The 23,907-nt window shown below is 40.5% G+C and overlaps 2 protein-coding genes and 1 long non-coding RNA gene across 3 annotated transcripts; 1 reads left to right on the plus strand and 2 right to left on the minus strand.

The window, feature by feature from the left end:
- Positions 1 to 259: 259 nt before the first annotated feature.
- LOC311263892 lies at positions 260 to 4,456 on the minus strand. Its single transcript, XR_014623411.1, has 3 exons — positions 4,320 to 4,456; positions 2,002 to 2,039; positions 260 to 1,107 (listed from the first exon to the last, which is right to left on the minus strand). It is a non-coding gene; the product is annotated as an uncharacterized lncRNA (long non-coding RNA).
- A 229-nt stretch (positions 4,457 to 4,685) lies between these two features.
- On the plus strand, positions 4,686 to 17,269 carry eif4g2b (eukaryotic translation initiation factor 4, gamma 2b; the record flags this gene model as incomplete). The annotated part of the gene is made up of 21 exons (XM_084363146.1): positions 4,686 to 4,701; positions 4,791 to 4,899; positions 6,628 to 6,693; positions 7,268 to 7,393; positions 8,598 to 8,700; positions 8,856 to 8,987; positions 9,264 to 9,330; positions 9,434 to 9,585; positions 9,761 to 9,871; positions 10,318 to 10,500; positions 11,405 to 11,546; positions 11,666 to 11,829; positions 11,939 to 12,052; positions 12,555 to 12,683; positions 12,997 to 13,101; positions 13,547 to 13,762; positions 14,060 to 14,318; positions 14,461 to 14,665; positions 14,920 to 15,128; positions 15,390 to 15,511; positions 15,668 to 17,269. 21 exons carry the CDS (start codon positions 4,686 to 4,688, stop codon positions 15,731 to 15,733), a joined length of 2,796 nt encoding a protein of 931 aa, XP_084219272.1. The 3' UTR covers positions 15,734 to 17,269.
- A 713-nt stretch (positions 17,270 to 17,982) lies between these two features.
- LOC311263224 (uncharacterized protein) lies at positions 17,983 to 21,507 on the minus strand (the record flags this gene model as incomplete). The annotated part of the gene is made up of 5 exons (XM_084363147.1): positions 21,448 to 21,507; positions 19,400 to 19,613; positions 18,618 to 18,716; positions 18,438 to 18,505; positions 17,983 to 18,142 (listed from the first exon to the last, which is right to left on the minus strand). Exons 2-5 carry the CDS (start codon positions 19,586 to 19,588, stop codon positions 17,983 to 17,985), a joined length of 516 nt encoding a protein of 171 aa, XP_084219273.1. The 5' UTR covers positions 19,589 to 19,613; positions 21,448 to 21,507.
- Between the last annotated feature and the right edge of the window lie 2,400 nt (positions 21,508 to 23,907).

Consider the following 23,907-nt stretch of genomic DNA (forward strand, 5'->3'; position numbering starts at 1 on the left):
TGAAATACATCATACAATCAATACATATCAATTCTGAATAATTGAAATGGTTTCAATACTCGTTTTTTGCTGTATCGATACACCAGTACTAGCCACATCTTTTTCTAACAACCGCAATGCTGTATTGCCCACATAGCCCCACCTCCTCCAGAAGTAAATGAGTTTATATGATCTTAATAATGACTACAGACGCCTTTTTATATTTATCTTTTAATAAAAAATATTACATTTTACGCTCTCAAACGTAGTATTGAGTAGCAAGATTATTCAAGGTATCATTAGTTAAGTTTAAAATTCCAGTATAGTGATAACACCATTTTACACACATTGTTACAGCTCAGTGCCAGAACTCAGCCATTATTTTTTGTATTGTATTGTTCTCTCCACCCTTCTAGACACCCACTGGGAGCATGACTGCAGGATTTCTTTCTACCAAACACGCTACACCAGCTCATTTCTACCAGCTCGTTTCACCTTAAACAAGAGTTGGGGAGGACTAATCACTGAAGCATGCTGTACAATACAGTTGCACTGTTGCCTTGGAGAGAAAACTATCTTCGTGGGTAACTAAGACTGCTTTGGATTAGTGATATTTCACTTACATTTCAGCACAACACCACCTGCTGATTTCGGTGATTAGCAGTGAATGTAGCCGATTTGGTAATTGGTTTCTGTGTAACCTGGCATTTCTTCAATTTTGCATTTAAATAAAATCTAAAAAACAAAAAAACATTACATAACTATGTATATGGCCCTTGTAGAGACTTATGATCCTGAACTAAAAAATAGCAGTGACAGTTAATTAAAATTTATGGATTCAATATTAAGTATTATGTTTAGATGACTCCTAAAAACCATTATTTCTTGCTTCTTTTCCTTCTGTGGGAATGGATTTTTTCTTGGCAACAGCACAGCAGAAAAGGTGAAGAGGTGGGGGGTTGATTAGCTGGAAGTGCCAGGGAGGGTTTCTGGATGTCTAGGGTGATGGAGGTCCCCAATTATTTTCCTGGCTGCATGGAGTAGAGGAGGTCATGACCCATGCCCTCCTCAGCAGACAGAGCGATGTGGTGCAGTTTGCCCTTGGCCTGGACTGATTCAGCTCTAAACCTGGCGGTTGTGAATGAAGTTAAATTTAAGTCAGTTGTAGCGGCTCAAGACTGGACAGTGATTGGACGTAGACAGTAGATTTTCTTCAGCAGCTACATCAGCACAGATGCAGCAAGAGTGGGAGAGCTCCTTAATAGGAGGTCATGTGTTCAATCCCCCGGTGACTGCTGCATCCATCAGAAGTCATAAGCCCACGATCATAAAGAAGTTGAGTGTGTGTACTTAACTTGTAGTAATTTGAACTGCGTATAGAAGTAATGTGTCATTTGCAGCCTCTAGCAACCCAAACCCTGACATTGACCCAAACTTAATTCTGTTCTTCATGTTATTTATGCCAAGTATTGATTCCTCAGTATTACATGGGCAGCAGCAGCTCAGTCAGAGGGGACCTGACGGAGGGGAACCTGAGGGCAGCCGGTTCAAGTAAAACACTGACCAGTCATGAAGTATGCAGCAGGCGCCTGACTATGTGGGAGCTCCTTCACTCTGACATCTCTATGTACTCATGCATGTCCTGTTTGAAATAATCAAATTAATAAAGCATAAAGCATGCCCCCTTCTTCTTGTACACATAAAGTTCAAGTGTAGGGATACTTACACTGGGTTGATATAGTGCTAAAAGTTTGTATTGCCTTTTATGCATAAAGTCTATATATACAGTATATATATATATATATATATATATATATATATATATATATATATATATACATATATACATACATATATGTAAATATATATTCATGTGTGTGTGTGTTTAGTTAGTGTCTTTTAAAAAAAAACAACATTTTTTTGAGAGGCTATTTCAATACATATTCACCTGTTTCAAGAGCTTTCATCATTATTGCTGTGATACAAGTGCAGTGATTTGTTGTGTTGTGTCCTTATACTTACACTCTGTTTCAGAAGATTCCTCAGACAATGTATTGGGACTAGGAACAGATAAAATAAACACGTCAAGAAAATGTTTTTGCAGCATATTCTTATGTGTTTCCCTATAAAAAATGTAAAAAAAAAAAAAAAGTATTCTGGGACCAAACAGGTGGACATTGTACAGTTTTATTATTATATATAATTATATACACACACACACACACACACACACACACAGCATTGTGTTTGCATTTTTGCACAAAGTCGATGAGTTCGTTCCATTGGTTTTCGGTTAAATGCCACGTCTGTGGTTACCTTAGGCTTAAGATATTTACATGTTTTGTCCTACAGCATAAAATACATCATTAAATGCCCCACAATTTATTTATAAAGCGCTTATGTGTCTTAAAAACAGCGGTTGCTAACAAGTGGCTAGATGAGACTACAAAAGGTGTCAAGGGTGTCTTTACAGACCGACTTCAGTTTGAAATTATTATAACTGGTTTACAACATCTAGATTGATCAATTTACAGAAAACGGGTAAAGTAATTGTGTAGTAAGACGCTTAGTGGTGGTGATATTTAAGCCATGTGACCATGATGTAGACTGTTTACTTCTAGCAATTCAATCTACTTTTCGAAAATCACAAAGGTGGTGTTCATCTGAGATCATCTTGCTGAACAAAACGTGTATGTTTCTTAAAACTTGTGTTTGCCACTAAGATTATTTTCAGTGTTTTTCCAAAAGCAAATTCAACAATCCTATAGGCTTTTCGCCGAGGGAACCAGGGCGATGCTGACTTCCGTGTTAGCCTTAAAAAAATTACGTCATCGCTACACCGCTCTGTGAACTTTTCTGAATTGATCCCTGCTTGGAGATTAACCCAGATATGAACACTGAAAAGCACTAGATTGTTTTTTATAGTCACTTGACTGTAAGCCAAATATCATCAGAAAAATTTGATAGATGGATAAAGGCCATTGTGTTTTCTCCACACAGATGTGAAGTGAAATGTCTTTATGCTATATGACCAAATTAATGTATATTCTGTGGAAATAAATGCAGGACTATAATTATTATTGAAACTTCTGGTCCTTCACAGCCATAATCTGTTGGGGATACAGGCCCTATAACATCCCATACATTCTGAATTATTATGCTATTCACAGGTCTTTATTATTTGTATTTTCTATCAATAATTGTAAAATAAAATAAAATAAAATAAATAAGTGGTTCTGTACAAATAGTTGTAGACATTTAATGCCTTTATCTACATTAATTTAAGCAGATAACCAGTATTCTGCACTGCAGATGTTAAATTGTGTGTCAATCAACTAAAAGAGGCGGTCTATTTTGTGTCAAGAAGCCTCTCATTGGTTGTTATGGACTTCTGGAAACACCTTTTTAACATAGCTTTCTTGTGATTGGTCAGGATTGACATGGCAACAAAATACGTGACCAATGCAAACCGGTGACTTTTCTGTCCCCATCAAGCTCTTGAGCTCTCCATCGGCTAGCTAGCGCAAACAAGCCAGCCAGGCTGCTACTAGGGGATTGATGTGTGTGTTTGTGCGGTCATCTTTCTGCTTTTAGCTCTCCTGATATCCGTCGCATAACCCGCCATCCTTTAACAACTGTATTTTTTCTTCTTTGGTAGTCACACAACAATATAAAACTGAAGTTGCTTTGGTGAAGGTAAGGCAGATTTTTCTCCCTTGCAAAACCGCACCGGCTCATCCAAAATGGCTTCTGCTAGCTAGCAAGCCGAAATACTAACGTTTAACATCGGCTTACTTAAGCTAACTATAGTTAGCATCTTAGCTTTCGGAGCCGGTAGATAGCCTAGCTTACCGAGGGCTCAGCTGATTAACATTCAAGTAGAAAATGGCGTCGTCGCCTAGCTACTCTTGGCTATTAACGTTATTTGCAGAAAAATAACGTAGCAATGCACGGTATGTATCAATCCGAAATGATGTCCGCTCCATTGCATTGGATTCGGGTCACGGACACCTCAATACTGACGTTAGCCTCGAATCCTAATGTCAAGTCCCAGCCATGATGGGATGGCGACACAAGCACAGCCGACTGCAAGCATTAGCGGCTAACCACGCTGCCCTGCCCCATTTCACTGCATCACGGTGCAACGCTAGGTTTGATGGCTTGTCCTGTTTTCGATCAAGCTAACGTCAAGTAGCAAACCAGCGCAAAGCACCTCGGACTTGACAGCACCAGAATTCCTATGTAACTGCAAACATTTCACTGCACACACGGTTACACAATACACCGAACCCATTACAAATCGTGTAAACAATGATATGCAAATGCGGCGAACCTCTCACCAATGTCGTGACGTAGCTAACGTGTAGGTTTTAGCAGCCTAGCGAGCTAATTAGTGAACGTTAGCTTTAGCCAACGGTCCTTTGCTTTGTTGAAACAGAGCAAAGACGGGCACAGATTTCTACGTATGGGCATTTGATGTAATTGCACCAGCACGGTCATCGATACTCAACTATAACACCAATGTTGCGTAACCTATCGTGTTCATAATCTACTGTAGTCACGGGGTTGCTTCGATAATTACATTTTTCGTTCGTGGTCAGGCCTAACATATAACAAAGCCCTGGCTACTTAACTGTTTATCAAGCTAAGTTAGCTCACTGACAGTGGTGTTAAACTGCATTGGATAACGCACAGTACCCCGCTACATGCCCATGTCAGAACGTTAAAGCTAATAATGTAGTGCATGGGTGTGTGTTGTTTTTCCCTAGCCCTCATGTAGTTACTAATTGTACTCTTTTTCTCTTCCACAGCACCGTTTTCCCCCTCCCTTCCTATTATTCTTATTCTTTTGAGTATTCTTCATTGTCAAGCCGCCAAAGTGGAGAGTGTGATTGCAGAAGGGGGTGCTTCTCGTTTCAGGTACATAACCAAAACTTGTACAGGAAATACCAACATGGAAATCCTTTTTTTCTTCTTTTCCCTTTGTTTTTTTTTCCATGGTTAGCCCCCTCATAGCATTTTGGGCAGGGACTTCCGGCCTTAAGAACAAAGCAGGATGTGGGAAGGCTCAAAATGGCTGTCAGACACTTCTCTTTGTGAAACCTTTTGAAAAGGGGGGTTGGGTAGACATAATAAGCCCTAAGAGGATTTCTGTCCTGTTGGTTATGTAGTGCTGGTGGCAGCGCACACCCAGTATAGAGTAGCAGTCAACAGGATGCCACGCTTCCTTGATTAAGTGTAAAATGTTTACGTTAAGGCTTGGGATGTTATGTGATACTGTACGGTGAATGCGAAAGTTATTGTCGGGGGGGTTTTAATTTTGCAGTTTTATGGTGCGGGTTCTGAAAGGGCTCCAGAAATATCTGTTGTCATGTCATTTGGCAGTTAGTAAATTGGTCATGTTGATCTTCAAACCAGTTCAAAATTGTTTTAACGTACCTTCAAAAGGTTGGCTGAGGTCCTGTGTATGCAAATAATCAGTTCCAGTCAAAAGCAGGTGTGCTGGTGACTCGTGTGACTGTTTTGAAAATTTGAGTATCGTTAGACCGTAATGTCTGTGATCAAACACGGGCAGTAGAGCAGTCATTGTGAAGAATAACCTGTTCTGCTTTTTCACTGCACCTGAAACCATGCATGTTGCCGTAGCTGTCTTGTATCTCATGTTTTTGGACATTTAAGTGATGTTATGTCTACTCTTCTTTGGTAGTGATATGAAGTGAAAATGTAGGCATCGTAAAACTGCACGAAATTGGCAATGCGACTTTTGAGCAGTAAATTAGTAACTCACAAACTTGTGCGGCCAGTTGCAAAGGTGTAAACTAATGTGGAGCAGTGGCAACATATTGATGTAGCAAAATGATTTGTATGAACTGTACATTTTTTGAATGCTTCCAACAGGTTTGAAAAATAAATTAAACCTTCACCTAGCTGAACGGCTCCACTACTTTAATCAAACTCGGAATTAGCAAAGATGTGTAAGTGACATAACAGAAAATCACATTTAAGGTCATAAAGTAAAGCTTTATTTATGTATAAACTATGTAGACTCTCTTAGCTCACACTTGTTGGACTGAGCAGTGCATTAATGCACATGCCATCACCTTAAATGTTCTGCTTTTGGCAGTGCTCTTCATATGCATGTGTATTGTCATTCTTGAAGCTGCATCTCCTACTCTTCAACGACCGATTGTGACAGTCCCTTGAAAAGCCTGAGGCAGTGTTTATGTATGAAGCTGTCAGCCCAAGCCATCAGTCCTCCTTAGTTTCTACTTTCAAATTATTGTGTAAAAGTCATTTATTTATTGCTTTTCTCATAACTGACAGTTAGCAAGTGATCAAGTGCAAGGAAACAACTAGTTAGTAGTTTAAATGTATAACCCATTTATTAAAGACATTTTAATCTGTACCGGATGATTGAATTGAATTCTTCAGTTTTCTGATTGCGCATGTTTTGAGTTCTTAAGATGGTCATTGGATCTCACTCGTAGCCGTGGGCTCTTGTTCCCCAGGGACTTCAGTGTAAATAATGGTTGACTGAATAAGCAGGACAATTAATCGTGTTTCCTACGATGTGAAGACACAGGCTCATACCATCTAGTGCAGTGTTGTGTGCCTAATGTGTTCCCATCCTTGTGTCTGCTTCTGCAGTGCTTCTTCGGGGGGAGGAGGTGGTAGGGGTGCACCTCAGCACTATCCCAAGACTGTCGGCAACAGGTTTGTCATTTGGCTTTTTTCTGAAGCACACTAAATGTATAGCGATTCAATTACTATTACCGTGGCTCCAGGGACTATTGTTAGTATTTCCCCCCCACTGTAGAAAGTGGGGAAGACATGAGACCTCAGAGGGCCTGAATTCTAGGAAACTTAGATTTGCATATCTAGAAGTCCTGTAACATGATGTCAGTCAGCTGCAGACAGCGCATGCATGTTTACCAGCTGGGCGGTCTGAGATCATTTTACAACAAAGGGTATAAAAAAAGGGGGGCAGGAATGTGTTTGAAGGCCCAACACTTGTGTGAAATATAAATACAAACAAAACTTGTTTTTACTGCTCGTGCTAATAATCTACACCCAACGCCTGAGTTTTATTTTAAATAAATAATAAAATGAGGCAGCATAGATTGTGTAGCATTTGTAAAATAAGTGTGCGGATGCATGTAAAAGAAGTATTACTAGGGTTTGTGCTCGAACAATAATTGTATTTTGAGGTCATTTGTGTATTTTTCTGTTCCTGCCAGGATGTTGTTACATTCTGTGGTGCTCAGTGTCTCTCTCTGTACTTGTTTAGCGAGTTCCTGGGGAAAACCCCAGGGCAAAGCGTTCAGAGATGGGTTCCTTCACGAAGCACTAGACGAGATGTCAACTCCAGCAACGAAAAAGAGCGACACGATGCAATCTTCAGGAAAGTGAGGGGGTAAGGTTCAACCCTGTACACATATTTGAAGAGTTAATTATCCATCCCCAGGCACAAAAAGCACCCTTTTTTTTTTTTTTTTGCTAACTCCTCTTTGACATTTACCCAGACATAACCCAGAAATGATGTGAAAGAATTTGCTCTGTTGTGGCTCAAAGATTGTTGGTACTAAAAACATTTCAGTTCAGTCCACTTCTATTTAGATTTACAAAATCCATTGGAACATTGGTTCTTTTGGTTTGGCTTGCAGAATTGTATTCTGGATTCCCAGTATAGCTCATCTGAAGAAAAATCCAGTAAATGTCTTGAAAGTTGGAACAGTGAGCTGGACAAATGTTCAAGGACTCCAGCTGATTTAATGAAAATACCAAATCTGTTAGAAAATCTAATTTGAGCTTCTTCTAAATGGTCTTTTTATCCAGAATGGCCCTTCTGGGGATCGATCGTTAAAGGCTTATCTTGTCTTATCAGGAGTTTAGGAAGTTCATCAATTTCCTCTTGCTTCAATTTCAGCAGGGACAGTGTGTTGAATTGCTTAGTTCTGCACTCATTAAAATGGCATGTGCTTTGCTAAAGGCACTTAAGCCCTGTTCCCCTCGTGTCAGGTGATGTTTACAAGTGCAAAAGATGGGGAGATGAGTTCTCTTCTGGAATGTAGACTAACTGTTGGCCACAGCAGGAGGCAGCTTTGCTTTCTTTTCACAACTCCTGTACATTTTATGTACCCTAATTAAGCCAGATTTAGATCCAGTCAATGCTGTTTTTCCTGAAAAAAGCCCTGTGTATGTCATAGAAAAAGCTACGATCTACAGTACAGTGGCTGCAATATCTAAGTCTCCTTACCCATCCTCGGCATGAACTTGTTGCTGACATGTCTTTTTTTAATTCAAGATCAGAAAATCAAGGTGTCTAAAATTACCATACAAACTGACAGTGTGCTGTGCTAAAAACCAAATCAGTTAAAATGACAAAGCTAATGTGGCTAATAAAGATTCAGTATGCCTGTGGATTAAAAAATCATTATTAATTGGCTCTGTTGCAGCATATCAACAGATGCTGCATCTTTGCTCAGAAGTGTGAATAAGAATCATAAAATGGTCGATGAACGATTTTTGATGTTATGTCGACATCTTGATCTCACTAAGTAATACTGACTTCATTATCTTGCTGCCTCTCTGGCCCCCTCTTGTTTTTGTTTTTCTAGCATACTCAACAAACTCACGCCTGAGAAGTTTGACAAGCTATGCCTTGAGCTCCTGAATGTGGGCGTAGACTCAAAACTCGTCCTTAAAGGAATCATCTTGCTGGTAAGCGCACGTTTCTTTGGTACTCTGCTAAAAGCAAATGTATTCATCCATTCTTGGCAGGCTGCTCTGAGTGACTCATACACCACACGTTTTAATGACCTGAGTGGTCCCTCTCTGCCTTCTCTCTCCTCTCCTCCTCCCTCACTGTGGGTTAGATTGTAGACAAAGCCCTAGAAGAGCCGAAGTATAGCTCGCTCTATGCTCAGCTATGTCTGCGCTTGGCAGAGGACGCACCAAACTTTGATGGCCCTTCATCTGAGATCCAAACATCCCAAAAGCAGAGCACAGTAAGTGTGGCTGTTCACGTTCTGCTCAACAGTTCAATACGTTTTCAAGCCTTTAGAATATTTCTCTCCTCTCCTTCATGTCGTTACTGACATAAAGCCATTGGTACTTCTGCTGATAACTGACAACTTCTTAATGATTATTTTGTTTAATTATAAACACTTCCGCAAAATATTGTGAAATAAACCCCATTCCTCAGCTCATTTTTGCTTTGATATTTCCTGTTAAGCTACATCTAACCAATGGATAATAGGTTTGTTTTTTCTTTTTCTTTTTAGACCTTCAGAAGACTGCTGATTTCCAAACTTCAAGATGAATTTGAAAACCGCACCAGAAATGTTGAAAGTAAGTTCATGTTTTTGTGCATCTTGTGAGAGGGGCAGCATCTTTGTAGCTCATTTCACATCAGCCTGTCTACTACTAACTTCTGTTTCTCTTTGCACTTCAGTCTATGACAAACATGACAACCCTCTTACTTCTGAGGAGGAGGAGCAGCGTGCCATTGCCAAGATCAAGATGCTTGGCAACATTAAATTCATCGGGGAACTTGGCAAACTCGACCTCATCCACGAATCTATCCTTCATAAGTGCATCAAAACAGTACGTGCACTCTCCTCTTGGTGTTTTTTGCGTGTTTGAAATTCATATCCTTTTACATTTCTAAGAATGTACAAGAAGAGTTGGAATCAAACGAAGTACTGAATACCTTCTTGACAGTAGAGTATGTACCTCGTATGACCCCCTGTCTTCCTTCTCTCTGTAATCTTTTCTGAAGCTTCTGGAAAAGAAGAAGAGAGTTCAGCTCAAGGATATGGGGGAAGATCTGGAGTGCCTCTGTCAGATAATGAGGACAGTGGGGCCGAGACTCGACCATGAGAAAGCAAAGGTAACAGCTCCAACCTTAAATGACACCATAACCATCTGGAGAGGCTGTTGAGCTCTGTTTGGATTTTGTTGGTGGAACAACGTGTCCCAATAAGCACAACTTATTCATAGGTGTGCAAGTTAGTTGTGCTGTTAAAAGCTAAAAAAAAAATAACTAAAGGCTTTAGGGGGGAACTTACAATTTCTTTAAGATTATAAGAGTGGTACACACAAATCAGAGATGTTGGGTTGTTTTTTTTGCTCTGCCAGCCTCTTTTCTCTGTGCCCTCGTGCTCCTGTCTGTGTCAGGACCATGTCATTTCAGGTCCTGCCCAAGCTCATCATCTGGCTCGCCTAAGGCCCCACTTGGCTCACAGCCAGTCCTAACATTAATCCAGCTGCTTTACTGTATGGCGCTAACGTTGCCTGTCCTCACTTTCCCCTCCTCTGTCCACCTGTTCTCCACAGTCTTTAATGGATCAGTACTTTGGCCGTATGCGATCCTTAATGAACAACAAGGAGTTGCCCGCTAGGATCCGCTTCCTGCTGCAAGACACAGTGGAACTGCGAGAAAACAACTGGGTCCCCCGCAAGGCTTTCATCGACAACGGACCAAAGACGATTAACCAGATCCGTCAGGATGCAGTGAAAGTGAGTCAAGTGAAAATGAACTGAAAATTGGATGATCACTGTTCACAACCCTGATACAAAAAAGGTTGGACGCTGTGTAAAACATAAATAAAAACAGAACCCAATCATTTTCAAACAAACTGTGTTTACTGACAACAGTTTACAAAGTGTTCCAGAGCCCATTTAGTAATATCCTTCAGACAGTCATGTGTTTCACAAAATGGTGAACCTCACCTCCTCCATGCTTGTGAATGACTGAGCCTTTCGAGGATGCCCCTTTCATACCCAGCCATGATACTGTCACCTCTTACCAATGAACCTGTTGACCTGTGAAATTTTCCAAACAGGTCTTTTTGGAGCATTCCACAAATGTCGCAGTCTTATGTTGCCCCTGACCCAACTTGTTTGAAATGTGTTGCTGGCATCAAATTCAGAATAAGCATTTACATACAAAGAACACTGGAGCTGATGATGTTAAACATGAAATATTTAGTCTTTTTACTGATTTCAAATGAGCGTATGTCAAAAAGGATTAGCAAATGTTCATTCTGTTTTCTGTTTTAAAAAGCTTCCCAACTTTTTTGGAATCAGCGTTGTAGATCACACACATATTTGGATGATTAATGGTTAGTACCCAGCACCAGAAGTAGAGGTTGAGGCATGCATTTGTTAAAAGGCTCCCAAAATAAACTTGTGAAATTATAACCCTCTCTCTTTTACAAACGACAAGTTTCTACACATCAGTAAGCAACCTTTTGTGAGCAGTATGCGTCAGCAGCACATTGTCCTGACAATAAAGAATGTACAGGATGTAATTAAGTTTCCCTAAAAACTCAAGTTAATGTTAGAAACCCAAGTTGGGTCAGATGCGTAATCATGTGATTGGACGGTTTTCTGACACCAGCTCTGTTGTGTGTTCCTGTAGGATTTGGGTGTTTTCATCCCAGCACCCATGTCTCAGGGGATGAGGATGGACTTCTTCCTGGAAAGCCCCTTCATGCCCAACAGAGTGAAACTGGACAGAGAGACTCTCGGGGGATTGGCCGACATGTTTGGACAGATGCCAGGTATGAGCTTTGTTCCTTGGTGACATGACATGATATATGGTTTGATCTATTATGTTTTGTTTTTTATAATGATATGATGGCATGGCAAATTCAAATATATTTGTATTTTGTTTTCTCAGGCAGTGGTATTGGAACTGGCCCGGGGGTTATTCAGGATAGGTACTCGCCCACTATGGGACGCCATCGCACCAACCCGCTCTTCAACGGCCACGGTGGCCACATCGCCCCTCCACCACAGTCGCAGTTTGACATGGGGCCAAAGTCTTTTGTTAAGTCCAACCAGGTGAGCCTGCAGTATATAACAAGTGTTGGTCAGCGGTTGATGTTCTCCTACAACTCCTGAGGTTACAGTTTAAAAGAGTGATCCTGTATGCCCATGTGACTTCCTACAGGTTCAGAACCAGCATTTCATCAACCAGAACCAGAACCATATGGCCCAGCAGCAGGTCCAGTCCAAGGACATGCCTCCACGATTCAGCAAGAAAGGACAGCTTAATGCAGATGAGGTAACTGGTACTAATTGTAGCTGGGTTGCAAGATACAGACAAAAACTGAATAGCAGTCGATTTGACGTGTTGTGTATTCAACAATTTATGAACTAAAATCTATGGATGATTTTTAAAAAGTGAGAACATTAAGCTTGAGCTAGATCTTTTTGCAGTTACGATGCAATCACACTAGCATTATAGGCTGTATCATGCAGTCCTCCATGCCAGTGTTCAAGTCTTCATGCCCAGTGATTATAAAAAAGACGCGTTATTCTGAGGAACAACCTGCTACCAGTCTTTCTTCTACCTCTTACTCCATCTTTGATCTATCCTCCCTATCCCTCCTCCACTCCTCCTCTTGTCTTCAAACTGGTAGCTGGCCCACTGACTGCAAGTGTAGGATGAGGGCATGAATTTAGCCAATATACTGATTTTTATTAGTGTGATTTTTTTATTTTTTCAAAGACTATGACTAATCCTGTTGTATGCTCTTTCTTCATGGTGCTTCGTGGTTCCACAGATCAGCCTCAGGCCTGCTCAGTCATTCCTCCTCAACAAGAACCAGGTGCCCAAGCTCCAGCCCCAGATCCCCACCATGATGCCTCCCAGCGCTCAGCCCCCACGCACTCAAACCCCCCCTCTGGGACAGGTGAGAGACAGTCCCTTCTCCCAGTTTACCAATATGTTAGTTTAACTAAGACAAACGTAGATAAGAGGGAAGAGGAAAACTATACAATACATACTATGGCCCTTTGCTTCTTGTCATTCCCCCTCTCTCTCATCCCATGTCCTCCCACTCTTAAGCTGTCCCGTATAATAAAGCAATGAAAAGGCCAATAAAAGAAATGTAAGGTTTGCGTGCAAAAGGGGAAAAAGTCCTGGGTAAAAACCCACTCATCATAAAATTTTTGTTTTCTTGGTGGAACTATATCTGTTTGATAACCACATGACCTTTTCCTCAGCCTCCACAGCTTGGCCTGAAGACCAACCCTCCGCCCATCCAAGAGAAACCTCAGAAGACGAACAAGAAACCACCTCCTGCCAGGGAGGAACTGCTTAAAATGACTGTAGGCAAAAACGTTTATATCTTCCCCTCTTTTCAATCTAGAACAGCTGCAACAAATAAATAATGGATTACAAATTAGATTGGGCACGGAAAAATCAGCAAGGAGGAGGAATCGGAAATGAAATGAAGCAAGCTAATGTCAGAACCTACATTTCCTACTTTGATAGCATCAGACTAGAAAATGTCCGACCTCCGAAACATATCCAGAAGATGGTACTGTACCAAAACTGTAATAATATAATTAAAAAGAAGCTGTTAATTAGGAATCAGAGTTTGAATACAACAAAGTATGTCTGCTCATAAGAAAATTATTGATTGCTTATCTGAACCAGAACCATAACCTCCAGATCTGGGTGATAATATCTGTTGAGAGCTCAAATCAGTTTGTACGCTTAGTATTTGATGATCAAACAGCTCATTTCTGCGCACTGTAATCTTCCCTTCAGGAGGCGATCATGACGGAATACTTGAACAGTAAGAACCTGACCGAGGCTGTGAGCGGCGTGCGAGACATGAAGGCTCCCAAGCACTTCCTGCCAGAGATGCTGAGTAAGATCATCGTGTGTTCCCTGGACCGTCCTGATGAGGACAAGGAGCACGCGAGCACTCTGATCCATACACTCCGCACTGAGGGCCTCATCACTGGAGAGAACTTCATGCAGGTATATACACTCAACATTAATTTATGTAACACTCGAACTAGACTGATCCAATGGTTTGTAGTTAAAAATGATAAATTATAGAGAATTAATGGCAATATCTTACTGCTCTCTACTGAATAAATTGGATCTATCAAAAAATCAAGCACAGTATGTCAGAGATTTGCTTAAAAGGGTAGGAAAAACACATTGTAACTTGTAAGGAACTGCCCAGGACGTAACACCTTTGTCACTGGGAGCCATGAAAGGGGCCACATCCTTATTCACACACTGGCATTTCCTCGCCCTCATGCCATGCAGGCTTTCCTCAATGTCCTGGACCAGTGCCCTAAGATCGAGCTGGACGTGCCCCTGGTGAAGTCCTACCTGGCCCAGTTTGCGGCTCGGGCCATCATCGCAGAGCTGGTGAGTGTGGCGGAGCTGGCTCACCCACTGGAGAATGGCACCCACTTCCCCCTCTTCCTGCTTTGCCTGCAACAGACGGCCAAGCTGAAGGATCGAGAGTGGCTCACCGACCTCTTCCAGCAGAGCAAGGTCAACATGCAGAAGATGCTCCCAGGTACTTCTGTCCTACAGGCACAAACACTCAAACGCAACATCAAACCAATATGACCTATACAAATTCAAAATGCATCCCGCTGAGGCAACAGTTGTTAGCATCATGACCCCCCTCCGAATAACAGACTTCTTGTTCTTGGCAGAAATCGATCAGAACAAGGACCGCATGCTGGAGATCCTGGAGGGGAAGGGCCTGAGCTTCCTGTTCCCGCTGCTGAAGCTGGAGAAGGAGCTGCTGAAGCAGATAAAGGCAGACCCCTCTCCACAGTCCATCTACAAGTGGATCAAAGACAACATCTCTCCCAAGCTTCACACTGATAAAGGCTTTGTCAACATCCTCATGACCAGGTAAATGAAGAGCAGGTTAAAGTTTAATGTTTGTCTTCATTTGATAGATTTTTTTGTATCTTATAATACCAAAGGGTCTTTGGAGCTAAAGTCGCAATGCTTTCATGTGCATTCTCACTGTTTGGGGCACCAACAAGTGATATTTTTCATCATCGATTATTATTTCCCCGCAAGACCGTACATTAGAAATGATCAGACTTTATATGAGAGGTATAATTTGTGTGATTGGCCTTTGTCCTCTGCTCTTTTCCCAGTTTCCTCCAGTACATCTCCCAGGAGCTGTGCATCGTGGAGAGTGACGAGCCGCTGACAGCCCCCTCCAAAGAACAGCTGGAGCAGGAGAAGCAGCTGCTGCTGGCCTTCAAGCCCGTCATGCAGAAGTTCCTGCACGACCATACCGAGCTGCAGGTCAGCGCCCTGTACGCCTTGCAGGTGCATTGCAATGCCAGCGCGTTCCCTAAAGGTAATGTAATCTCTTCTATCTGTAATGATCATGATTCCAGTATCTGTTGGGCTGTGTTGTCTACAGTTACAAGTACAGCAGCTCTGGCTACAACAATGATTTAGAAGCACTATAAATCCTTTCTTACCTCCCTCTTCTTTGAAAGGCATGTTTTAACTAAAGCAACCAATCATGGCTTAATCATACATTGCTAGTAGTACAAAATGGCTTGTTCTCTTGTCAAATTCATTAATGCATTTTTAAAATAATCTGTCCTGTAAGGCATGCTGCTGCGCTACTTTGTCAACTTCTACGACATGGAGATCATTGAAGAAGAAGCCTTCCTTGCATGGAAAGAAGACATTACCCAAGAATTCCCTGGAAAAGGAAAAGCTTTATTCCAGGTACAGTAAAGACTATTTTGTTTTTTTGTTTCGCAGAACAATTTCTGCTGAAATGGGATTGCTTTCAAGAAAATGATTTGCCATCAAATGTTTGTGACTGAACTTCTTCATAAACATCGTATCATACAGTTTTTTCCCCCGTTTTCCTTCCATCAGGTCAACCAGTGGCTCACCTGGCTGGAGACGGCAGAGGAGGAGGAGTCTGAGGAAGAAGCAGACTGAGAAACCGAAGCAGAAGCATCATGATGTAGAAGATCAACCTCATCTTATTATTACAGTCGCCTTTCCTTTATTAAACTCCATGCTTAATTTAACCACTACCACGTGGCACGCGGCTGCTTCTGTCTGCAAATATAAACCGAAAGCTTGTACCTGTAGGGCCTCATGTGTTACCACCCGTACCGTGACGATAGGCTGAGAAGCATCATGTGACCTGTTGCCTGATGGATGTTTGATTTTGGATCTGTGTCCTGATCAGCTACATGAATTCTGAAGACTGGAGTGGCTCAACCATGTGTTTTTTTTTTCTTGCTCTGACTGTATTGAGTTTGTAACTTCTTTTTTTTTTTTCACTGTATCGCATGTTTTTAATTTTCACACGATTTTTACTGATTTGAACCTTCCCCCATAGGAAACGGCTTTATTTAAGAACATGTAGGATTTCCCCCCTAAATAAATCAAATAAGTGCTCATCTTTGCTAATGCTAGTTAACGGCATAAGAACATTAACAAAAGGTGTTTTCAGTGTGCTGCTTTGTGATCTTCTGTTAGGGTCTAGCCTGGATTCCCCTTCCAACACACCTCTTATGTGACCTTAAGAAACGAGAGGGGGATTTAAAATCACCAGACAGGCTGCAGCACGACCCACATATAGACAATATATAACATTCAGCCTTTGTTTGGGAACGTATGATGAATAGCAAGAGGGGCACACTGAAGTGAGAGTGACGCATTAGCCGGCAAGATATTTCAAAATGACTTGAGGTGCGTGTTTAGTCGACCTTAAAAAAACAATTCTTTTGTTTTGATTGTTTCTGCCCCCTTTTGTTATCTGTCTCTTTGTTGTCTTTTATTACATGAGTGGTTGCAATACTCATCCTCCAAATGTTACAATATTTTAAAAAGTTGTAATCATTGCTGTGCCGCCGTAACGTTTCAAAGTTGCCTGTGTTTCTACCTCTTAGTTAGATGGGCTTTTGTTTGTTTTTGTTGTGCTGGGATAATGAAATCTACTAAGAAGAACCTAGAGCCCAAGCTCATGCTGAAGTATTTGATTTAGTCCTGGCCTAATTGCACAATAAATTTATTGAAGCAGACTTTTCCTATGAAGCCTCACCTGGTTTACAAGTATTAAGAACGAAAGAAAAAAGCTTGTTTTTATTGATTCGACAGCTCGGCGTCTTCTGAAAAATGTACCCGTTAAAAGGTTTCAGAGTTGCATGTCGCTCAGAACTTGGGAGTGACGGCGTGAACGTGGCCTGTGTATTTTGATTGGCCAGCATTAAAAATGAAGCAAGGAATTTTAAATGTTTTTCTTACATTAGCGGAAGAAAGAAATCAAAGCCTTTAGGTAGGTTGTAATCGACCCCTCTCACTAAAATTAGTCTAACAGCTAATTAAGAAACAGGTTTTATCCAAGAATTGTGCTCACAAGCCATGTTCATGTATAAGGCAATGGATTTGGATCATATTGTAAGGTAATTATTGTGCACCTCTATTGCTTTAATGACAATAAAGTCCAATACATGAGCACCAAAACTGTTTTTCACTTTTATTTACACTTCTGCACCTAACATGTTCCAACAAAATGCTTCACACTCTCACACACCTTCACATCTGAGATTTCTGCAGTCTAATTCATGATCTGCTGGTCGGTGGGCAGCTCCACTGAACCACCTTGACTTTTGATGCCTTACTGAAGAGCATAATTAACTGAATTAACATCTTTAACTGTACATTCTAATAAAACCGAGGCAATTATTCTGGACTAAAGATTCTACTGTTGTTGTGTTCAACGGTCAAGAACTTGAATGTCAATCAAGTCCTTGAATGTGACCAAACAAAACCCTGAAAGTATTTAAAAGTACTGCAAAACTAGTTATAGTCAGTTAACAGTTTGAGTGAGCCACAGATACAAATCCATCCTGTACCTGTTCATCATAAGCTTTTAGTCATTTACACAGAGTTACTTATGATGAGAGGAACTGTATAACATACTTTGTTGTCAAAATAGGAACCATAATTTTAAAAATGTGAAGAGCAAGTGTAAGTAGGATAGGCAGGAGTTTATCCAGGCTGTACTGTTGGGATGGCAGTCCACGGCCTGGTGGTTTGGATGTCTGTCACGTCATCTCAGCATTTTCCCCAACAACAATCACTTTGCTCCTTTGTATCTCATAAGGAACTGTAAAAAGAAAACCTTGCAAGGCAGGTTTCACCCTTCCTTGTCATGACAAAATGTTAAACGTGGACTACTCCTGGTCTGTAGGGATCCAGAAGTATTCCACCACCTTCCTGCTCCTGCGTTGGGGGGCAGAGTCGGGTCGTTCCCCTACGAAGGCGGGAAGCTCATCGAAGTGACTCGGACCCGGATCCCTCCCCGTGTGAGGGGCAGAGACCCTGAACATGGTCCTGAGAAAAGATTCATTTAAAAACATGTACAATAAAAGACATCAGTCATTTCAAAGGTGCTATGGGGTGGCTTTAACCTGTACAAAACAGGATAAAACAGAATAGTTCAAATGAATACAGGACCTCACATTTTGTCAGTGTCAGATGGAAACCTCATATTTTTTTACGTATTTGGCCCATAAATGGATAAAAGTGCTAAGAATGTTATATCACACGTCAAGGATGTTTTTCTTAGTTCCTGAAAAGTTGATATTTTTGGAGATACAAGGTTTCCCCCTGGTGGCCACAGCATTACCTGGATGAACTCCTCTCAGACTCTTCAGGACTGGACTCAGGGGTGGAGATGTACACAGGGTCCCCCTCCTGAACAAAATCATATGACACAAGAACTGCTCACTTTTTCCCCCCGAAAAGAACAGCACTGTTGTCATTAAAGTTATCCGATACTACATGAGCACATCTGCAGTCATCTCACCGTAAAATTTCTCGGGGTGCCGTCTTGATTTCTGAGGATTTTAACCCTCTGATCGCTTTCTGTCTTGCAGAGGAAATAACTCTTGATGTTGGCCTGACACTGTAGGGAAACAAACATTAGATTAGACAGTGTTATTAATGGGGAAAACCAAAGTAACTCCTGCAGAAAACAATCAATTAAGACCTTGCATTCACAGTACACAGCAGATAACAGCATAAAAAGTGATTTGAAACATGATAAACAGCTGAACGCTGCTTTTACTCAACCTCTGTGTTCTTTTTCAAGTTTGATTTACTGTCCAGATCGACACTAACATACTTTCTCTATCTGCTGACCCTTATTTATCACTGGGAAGACATCCTCCCTCGTCCTCAACACATCTGACCCTTAACCTTTGATCATAAAATTTACCTTAGAAACATATTAACCAGACTTCATCTTTAAAAACACAAAAAACTATGAAAGAAACATCAATCTGTACAGACCACCCATGTATTTAACTGTGCCTGTGTCGCATGTCATTCATCCTTGTTGAGTTGTAGTGTTATAGCAGATGATGACTTGCAAAGTAATTTTATTTTCCACGTTTAAATTCTACTGTTTGCTGACGTGTGTACCACAATGTCATTGTGTAATGACTGTGAACCCTGTCAGGATTATTTCTGCAAGACTTGGAGGACGTCTTTCTTGTCTTTCTTGTCTTTCTTCATAAGATGATTTCTAACTGTTCAATATTCACGAGGTGTGATGAACAATAATGGATGTCAGGGATGTTTTCTCACTGCTTTGCTCTGCCTCAGAGCCTTCAGGTCCTCCTGCGCTCTGAACCTGTTGGCTAACTCCTGGTGCTTCTCCCTCCAGCTGAGACACTCGGCCGTTCTCTCCTGCCTCTCCTTCTCAGCCAGACGCCTCTCAGCTTCGGCCTCCCGCTGAGCCTGGTTGGCTTTTTTGCTCTCCTCCTCCGATGCCATCGCTCTGCGCCTCGAATTCCCATCACTACAAGCACAAGGCTGAGATTAAACATCTCAAAGCATCTTATTTTTACATTCGGACTGTAGAGAAATTGTTTTGATTCCATTTCTCACTCTTTTTTTTTTTTGCTTTTACATTTCCGTTTAACTTTGTTCATTTCCTTTCCATTTTTATTCTCCTTTCTCCAATTTTGTAACTGCTGTCGTGCGAAAAACATCTTGCGTTTCTTCGGCCACATGTAAGTCTTTACCATAAAAATGATAATCAGTCATTTAACTTTCATGTGGATACAAAACAAGCAAAATATAAGCCAGAAACTTAAAGCAACAACATATTTACGAAGTCTTTGAGGTACATGTGTCATCAAGCCACATAGTGGATTTGGATAAATCTGTCTATGATAATTAAGCACATCTGGATTCCTCGATTTTTCCTTTGAAGAATCACCCAAGTTCACAGAGACCACCTATACTCGTGTCCAAATGAAGACAAAGACGTGTGATTTAATGGAGTTTTAAATTGTTTAGCCTTTTAAGATCCACCGCACGTCTATGTTGAATATGTCTTCCAATCAAGCAGCCCTTCCCCTCTCCTACTTTCATCTTACTTTCATTTGTTATGTTCTGCAATTCATCTAATCTGATGAGCGTCCTATGTTACAAGTTATGCTCCCGGCTTTACATTCAGCAGGAGGAAATATGTCCTGTCTGGTTTTGAAAAATGAGAGGTTAAACAGAGCTCATGTACTTATGCACTTGATGTATGATGCAGCGCTGGGAGGCCCAAAATGGTAGCATGAGATGGATTTCAATCAAATTGTCTGAAACATAAGAAATCACTTTGGAACATAATGCTCGAGTCTCCACAGACTATAAGCTCTAAAATGGTGATTTGTTATACAGTTACATAGTTTGCTGTAATTTGATTTATTCCTTATGATAACTGGAACACATTCCCACTGTGCTCTATGTTGATAAGGGCTACAATCAGGTATGATATCCTACCCTGCTGCATAGCTCTTCCTATTTTTGTACATGAAGTGGTGGGAGACACGGTGAACCCAAATGTCTCTCCTCTGGCGACCTTGACATTGTGCCAACTTCCCGTCTTAAAGAAGTATTCAGCACTACTGGCCCTACAGACGCCTATCAGTTGTCGACAGCTCACATTGTTCTGACTGTGTGCCTGATAAGTTTAAGAAAGCATTTGTTTAGTCACTTTAAAACAAGCCTTGACCCATCACCTCCTCGTATGTAGAGTGTAAACAAGGTGAAACAGCATTTTTAGGGTTTTAAACTGTGCTGTAATTCAAACATACAGCTGAATAATGTATTCTGGAGCTGCTGTAATGTGACAGTAAGATTTCACACTGCTGTCAATAGTATTTTACATAATGTGTTGTGGTTTGCTGTGAAGCACTTCTTAATCATGTAGGAAAAGTTTCTACATAAATTGAGGCTTTTCGTGATATGAGATTAAATATCGTCTTCGATTTTGGGTGTTTTTATGTCACGATATGGCATATTAGTGTTGTCTTTTCCTGGTTTTAAAGGCTGTATTACTGTACAGTGATGACATTTTCTGAACCTACCATGCTTTTCTACTTGCTCTAATACTTTACTACTTACATTACTGATGATTACTTATCAAAAAATTATTCATTGTATTAATATTTTCCAATAGCAATCCCTACAATATTGTCTATATTGAGGTATTTGGTCATAAATATTGTGATATTAGACTTTGTCGCCCAGTCCTAGTACTAAATGTGGAATATGTGGGAATTTTAAAACATTCAAAAATGAACTAAAATGATCAACATGTAAAATGTGTTAGCAAGCTAGGCCCCTCACCGCACCTCTGGCCTGAAAACCTCCTCCTTCAGGTGGTCCAAAGCTCCTGTGAAGCTTCCAGTCCGGGCAGACTTGAGTAAGCTAATAGGACCACTAGATGGACTGCTAAATGAGCTAACTAGCTAAAAGCAGCTACAGTTATCAGATGTTAGAGGGTTACTCTGGTAATATGCTTCTCCCAATTTTTGGACATATTGCACCTTTATATTGCTACAAACTGTCACATAGAGCCCATTTAAAAGCTTCAGAGGAGTTATTTTTACGGCTTTATTGCTCAGCCCTAGTTATTGTTGTTCATTCTAATAACTGACTACTCCCTTTTAATGTATATATATGGGAGGTTTGGGGTTTTCATGGTGTTTTGTATTGTTCTGTTTTGTTTTGCTTTTAACCTCTGTGAGGCACTTTGTGCTACTGAAACGTATGAAAAGTGCCATATAAATAAAGTTGATTTGATTTGATTTGATTTGATATAATCTGTTAGTAGTTTTAAGAGGCTTTAAGTGGTATATACATTGGCGTAGTGGAGAGTTTGAAATCCCACATCTTGAGCTAAAATTAGGCGCACACCAGGGTTCTATCCTTGGTCCCATTTAGTTTTATAGCTGATGCTTACTCTCTGAAGTGTCGCTTCAAGGCTATTTATTACCATTGTCGTGCATATACATTTTTCAGTCTCATTTTCAGTGTTAAAATTAGATCAGTTTTGTGATTTCTTACTCTGCAAACAATTAATTTATGTTTTAGTGTTTTTTAGTTTTTCTTCACCTAGTCTGTTTTAATGTCTTTTAACCCCCTTAGGTTACCTGCTGCCTGACTTTTTCATTTTTTACTTATGACCATACCTGACGGCAGAATCAGAGGAATAAAGTGCATGTGTAACATCTCAGTTAGTGAGGTGGGATATTCTCTCCTGTTGCAGGCTTATTAGATTGTTTTTATATAAAATTCTTGCCTCGTGCAACTTCAACGTCTGAAAACACAGCCACATTCCCAATTAGATACACCCACCTCTCTTTAATTTTGACATTTTCCTCTGTGGTCTGTCTCAGCTTGTGTCGGAGGTTGTCTCTGTCTCCCTCCAGACTCCTGTTCTCCTGCAGCAGGGCCTGTTTCTCCCCAGACACCCGGTCCAACTTCAGCTTGGTCTCAAAATAACTCTTCTCTGTTTGTGCTAGTAATAGCTGCAGATCAGCATGCTACGGAAGAAATGGAAAATGCCAAATTACTGCCACCGGTTGTAATTGAATTGATTTAGTCCAGTGATATTTTTATATCCTGTTTATTTCCTGGTTGATTCAGGGATAATGATGTTGGTAACAGAGAGAGGAACCTCAGAAAGGAGATGTTATCTGCTGTTGATTACTCTGCTCATCACCACATAATTATGGAAATGATGATGATTAACCATCAAGTCTTTCCTGTCATCCCATGATCTGGTGAAAGTTATGGGTTTCAGAGTGGAACCAAATAAGGAAGTGGTGTAAAATCTATTTTAATATATTACATTTTGTTTTTCAGACCTTCAATGGGATGGCCTTGTGTTATATTTCAGACCTTTTAAACCCTCAGGCCTAACCTCAGTCCTTGAGGTTCTCTGACCTCTGAAATACAAAGGTGCTCTCTTGTGATTATCAAACCTTCAGGCATGCCTTAAAGGCCAATTGTATTTGTTTTTTAGCTTTCAGGGTCTGCATAATTACCTGTTATGTCCCGTTGTGCGCTCTATATCTCTGTTGCATATTCTTACAATTGAACCTGCCTTGAAAATTGTACAGCGCGACAGCTGATTTGTTCCTACTGAAGATCTACAACTTCAAAAAAACAAATGAAAAGCTTTAGAGCAGGGATGCCCAAACATTTTCCGTTAGAAGACCAAAACTGAAACTTAATGGTGGGCCACGGGCAAAAAATACCATTTTTATCTTATTTCTATGATGCAGAAATGGAACTAGGATCTGAAGTTCCCTTAATTGACTTCCCGCACCAAGTGTCACTCTGCCCGCCATTTTCAGATTATGGAAAATCATTTATAATTAGGGATCTTTTATGTTTACAGAACACACACAAATTAAACAACATAAACAATCATTTATATTATAAATTGAAACAAAATATTATTAATATTAGTTTTACTAGAAACATCTAGAGGCCCACTTTGGGCCGCCCTGCTCTAGAGAGAACTTCCAGCAGCAAGTTAGTTTGTTATAATTGGTTTCTTGATATATTGAGCCAGTTCTTTCATTAAGCCAAGTATCTGATATTCAGAGTGTGTTGGATATAATGTAGTTTGCTTCTGGTGTAATTGATCAACATTGTTTATCTCAAGAACAAATTCTTATTCGACATTTTTGTCATACGATTCAAGGAAACTTTTCATAATAAAATAATGACTTGTATACTCTTATTAAGTGATGTACTGTTTTCTTTTCATACTATGAATACACACACATTCTTTACTTGGA

This window comes from Pagrus pagrus (assembly GCF_965226575.1).
Source record: "Pagrus pagrus genome assembly, chromosome: 10".
Taxonomy (NCBI): Eukaryota; Metazoa; Chordata; class Actinopteri; order Spariformes; family Sparidae; genus Pagrus; species Pagrus pagrus.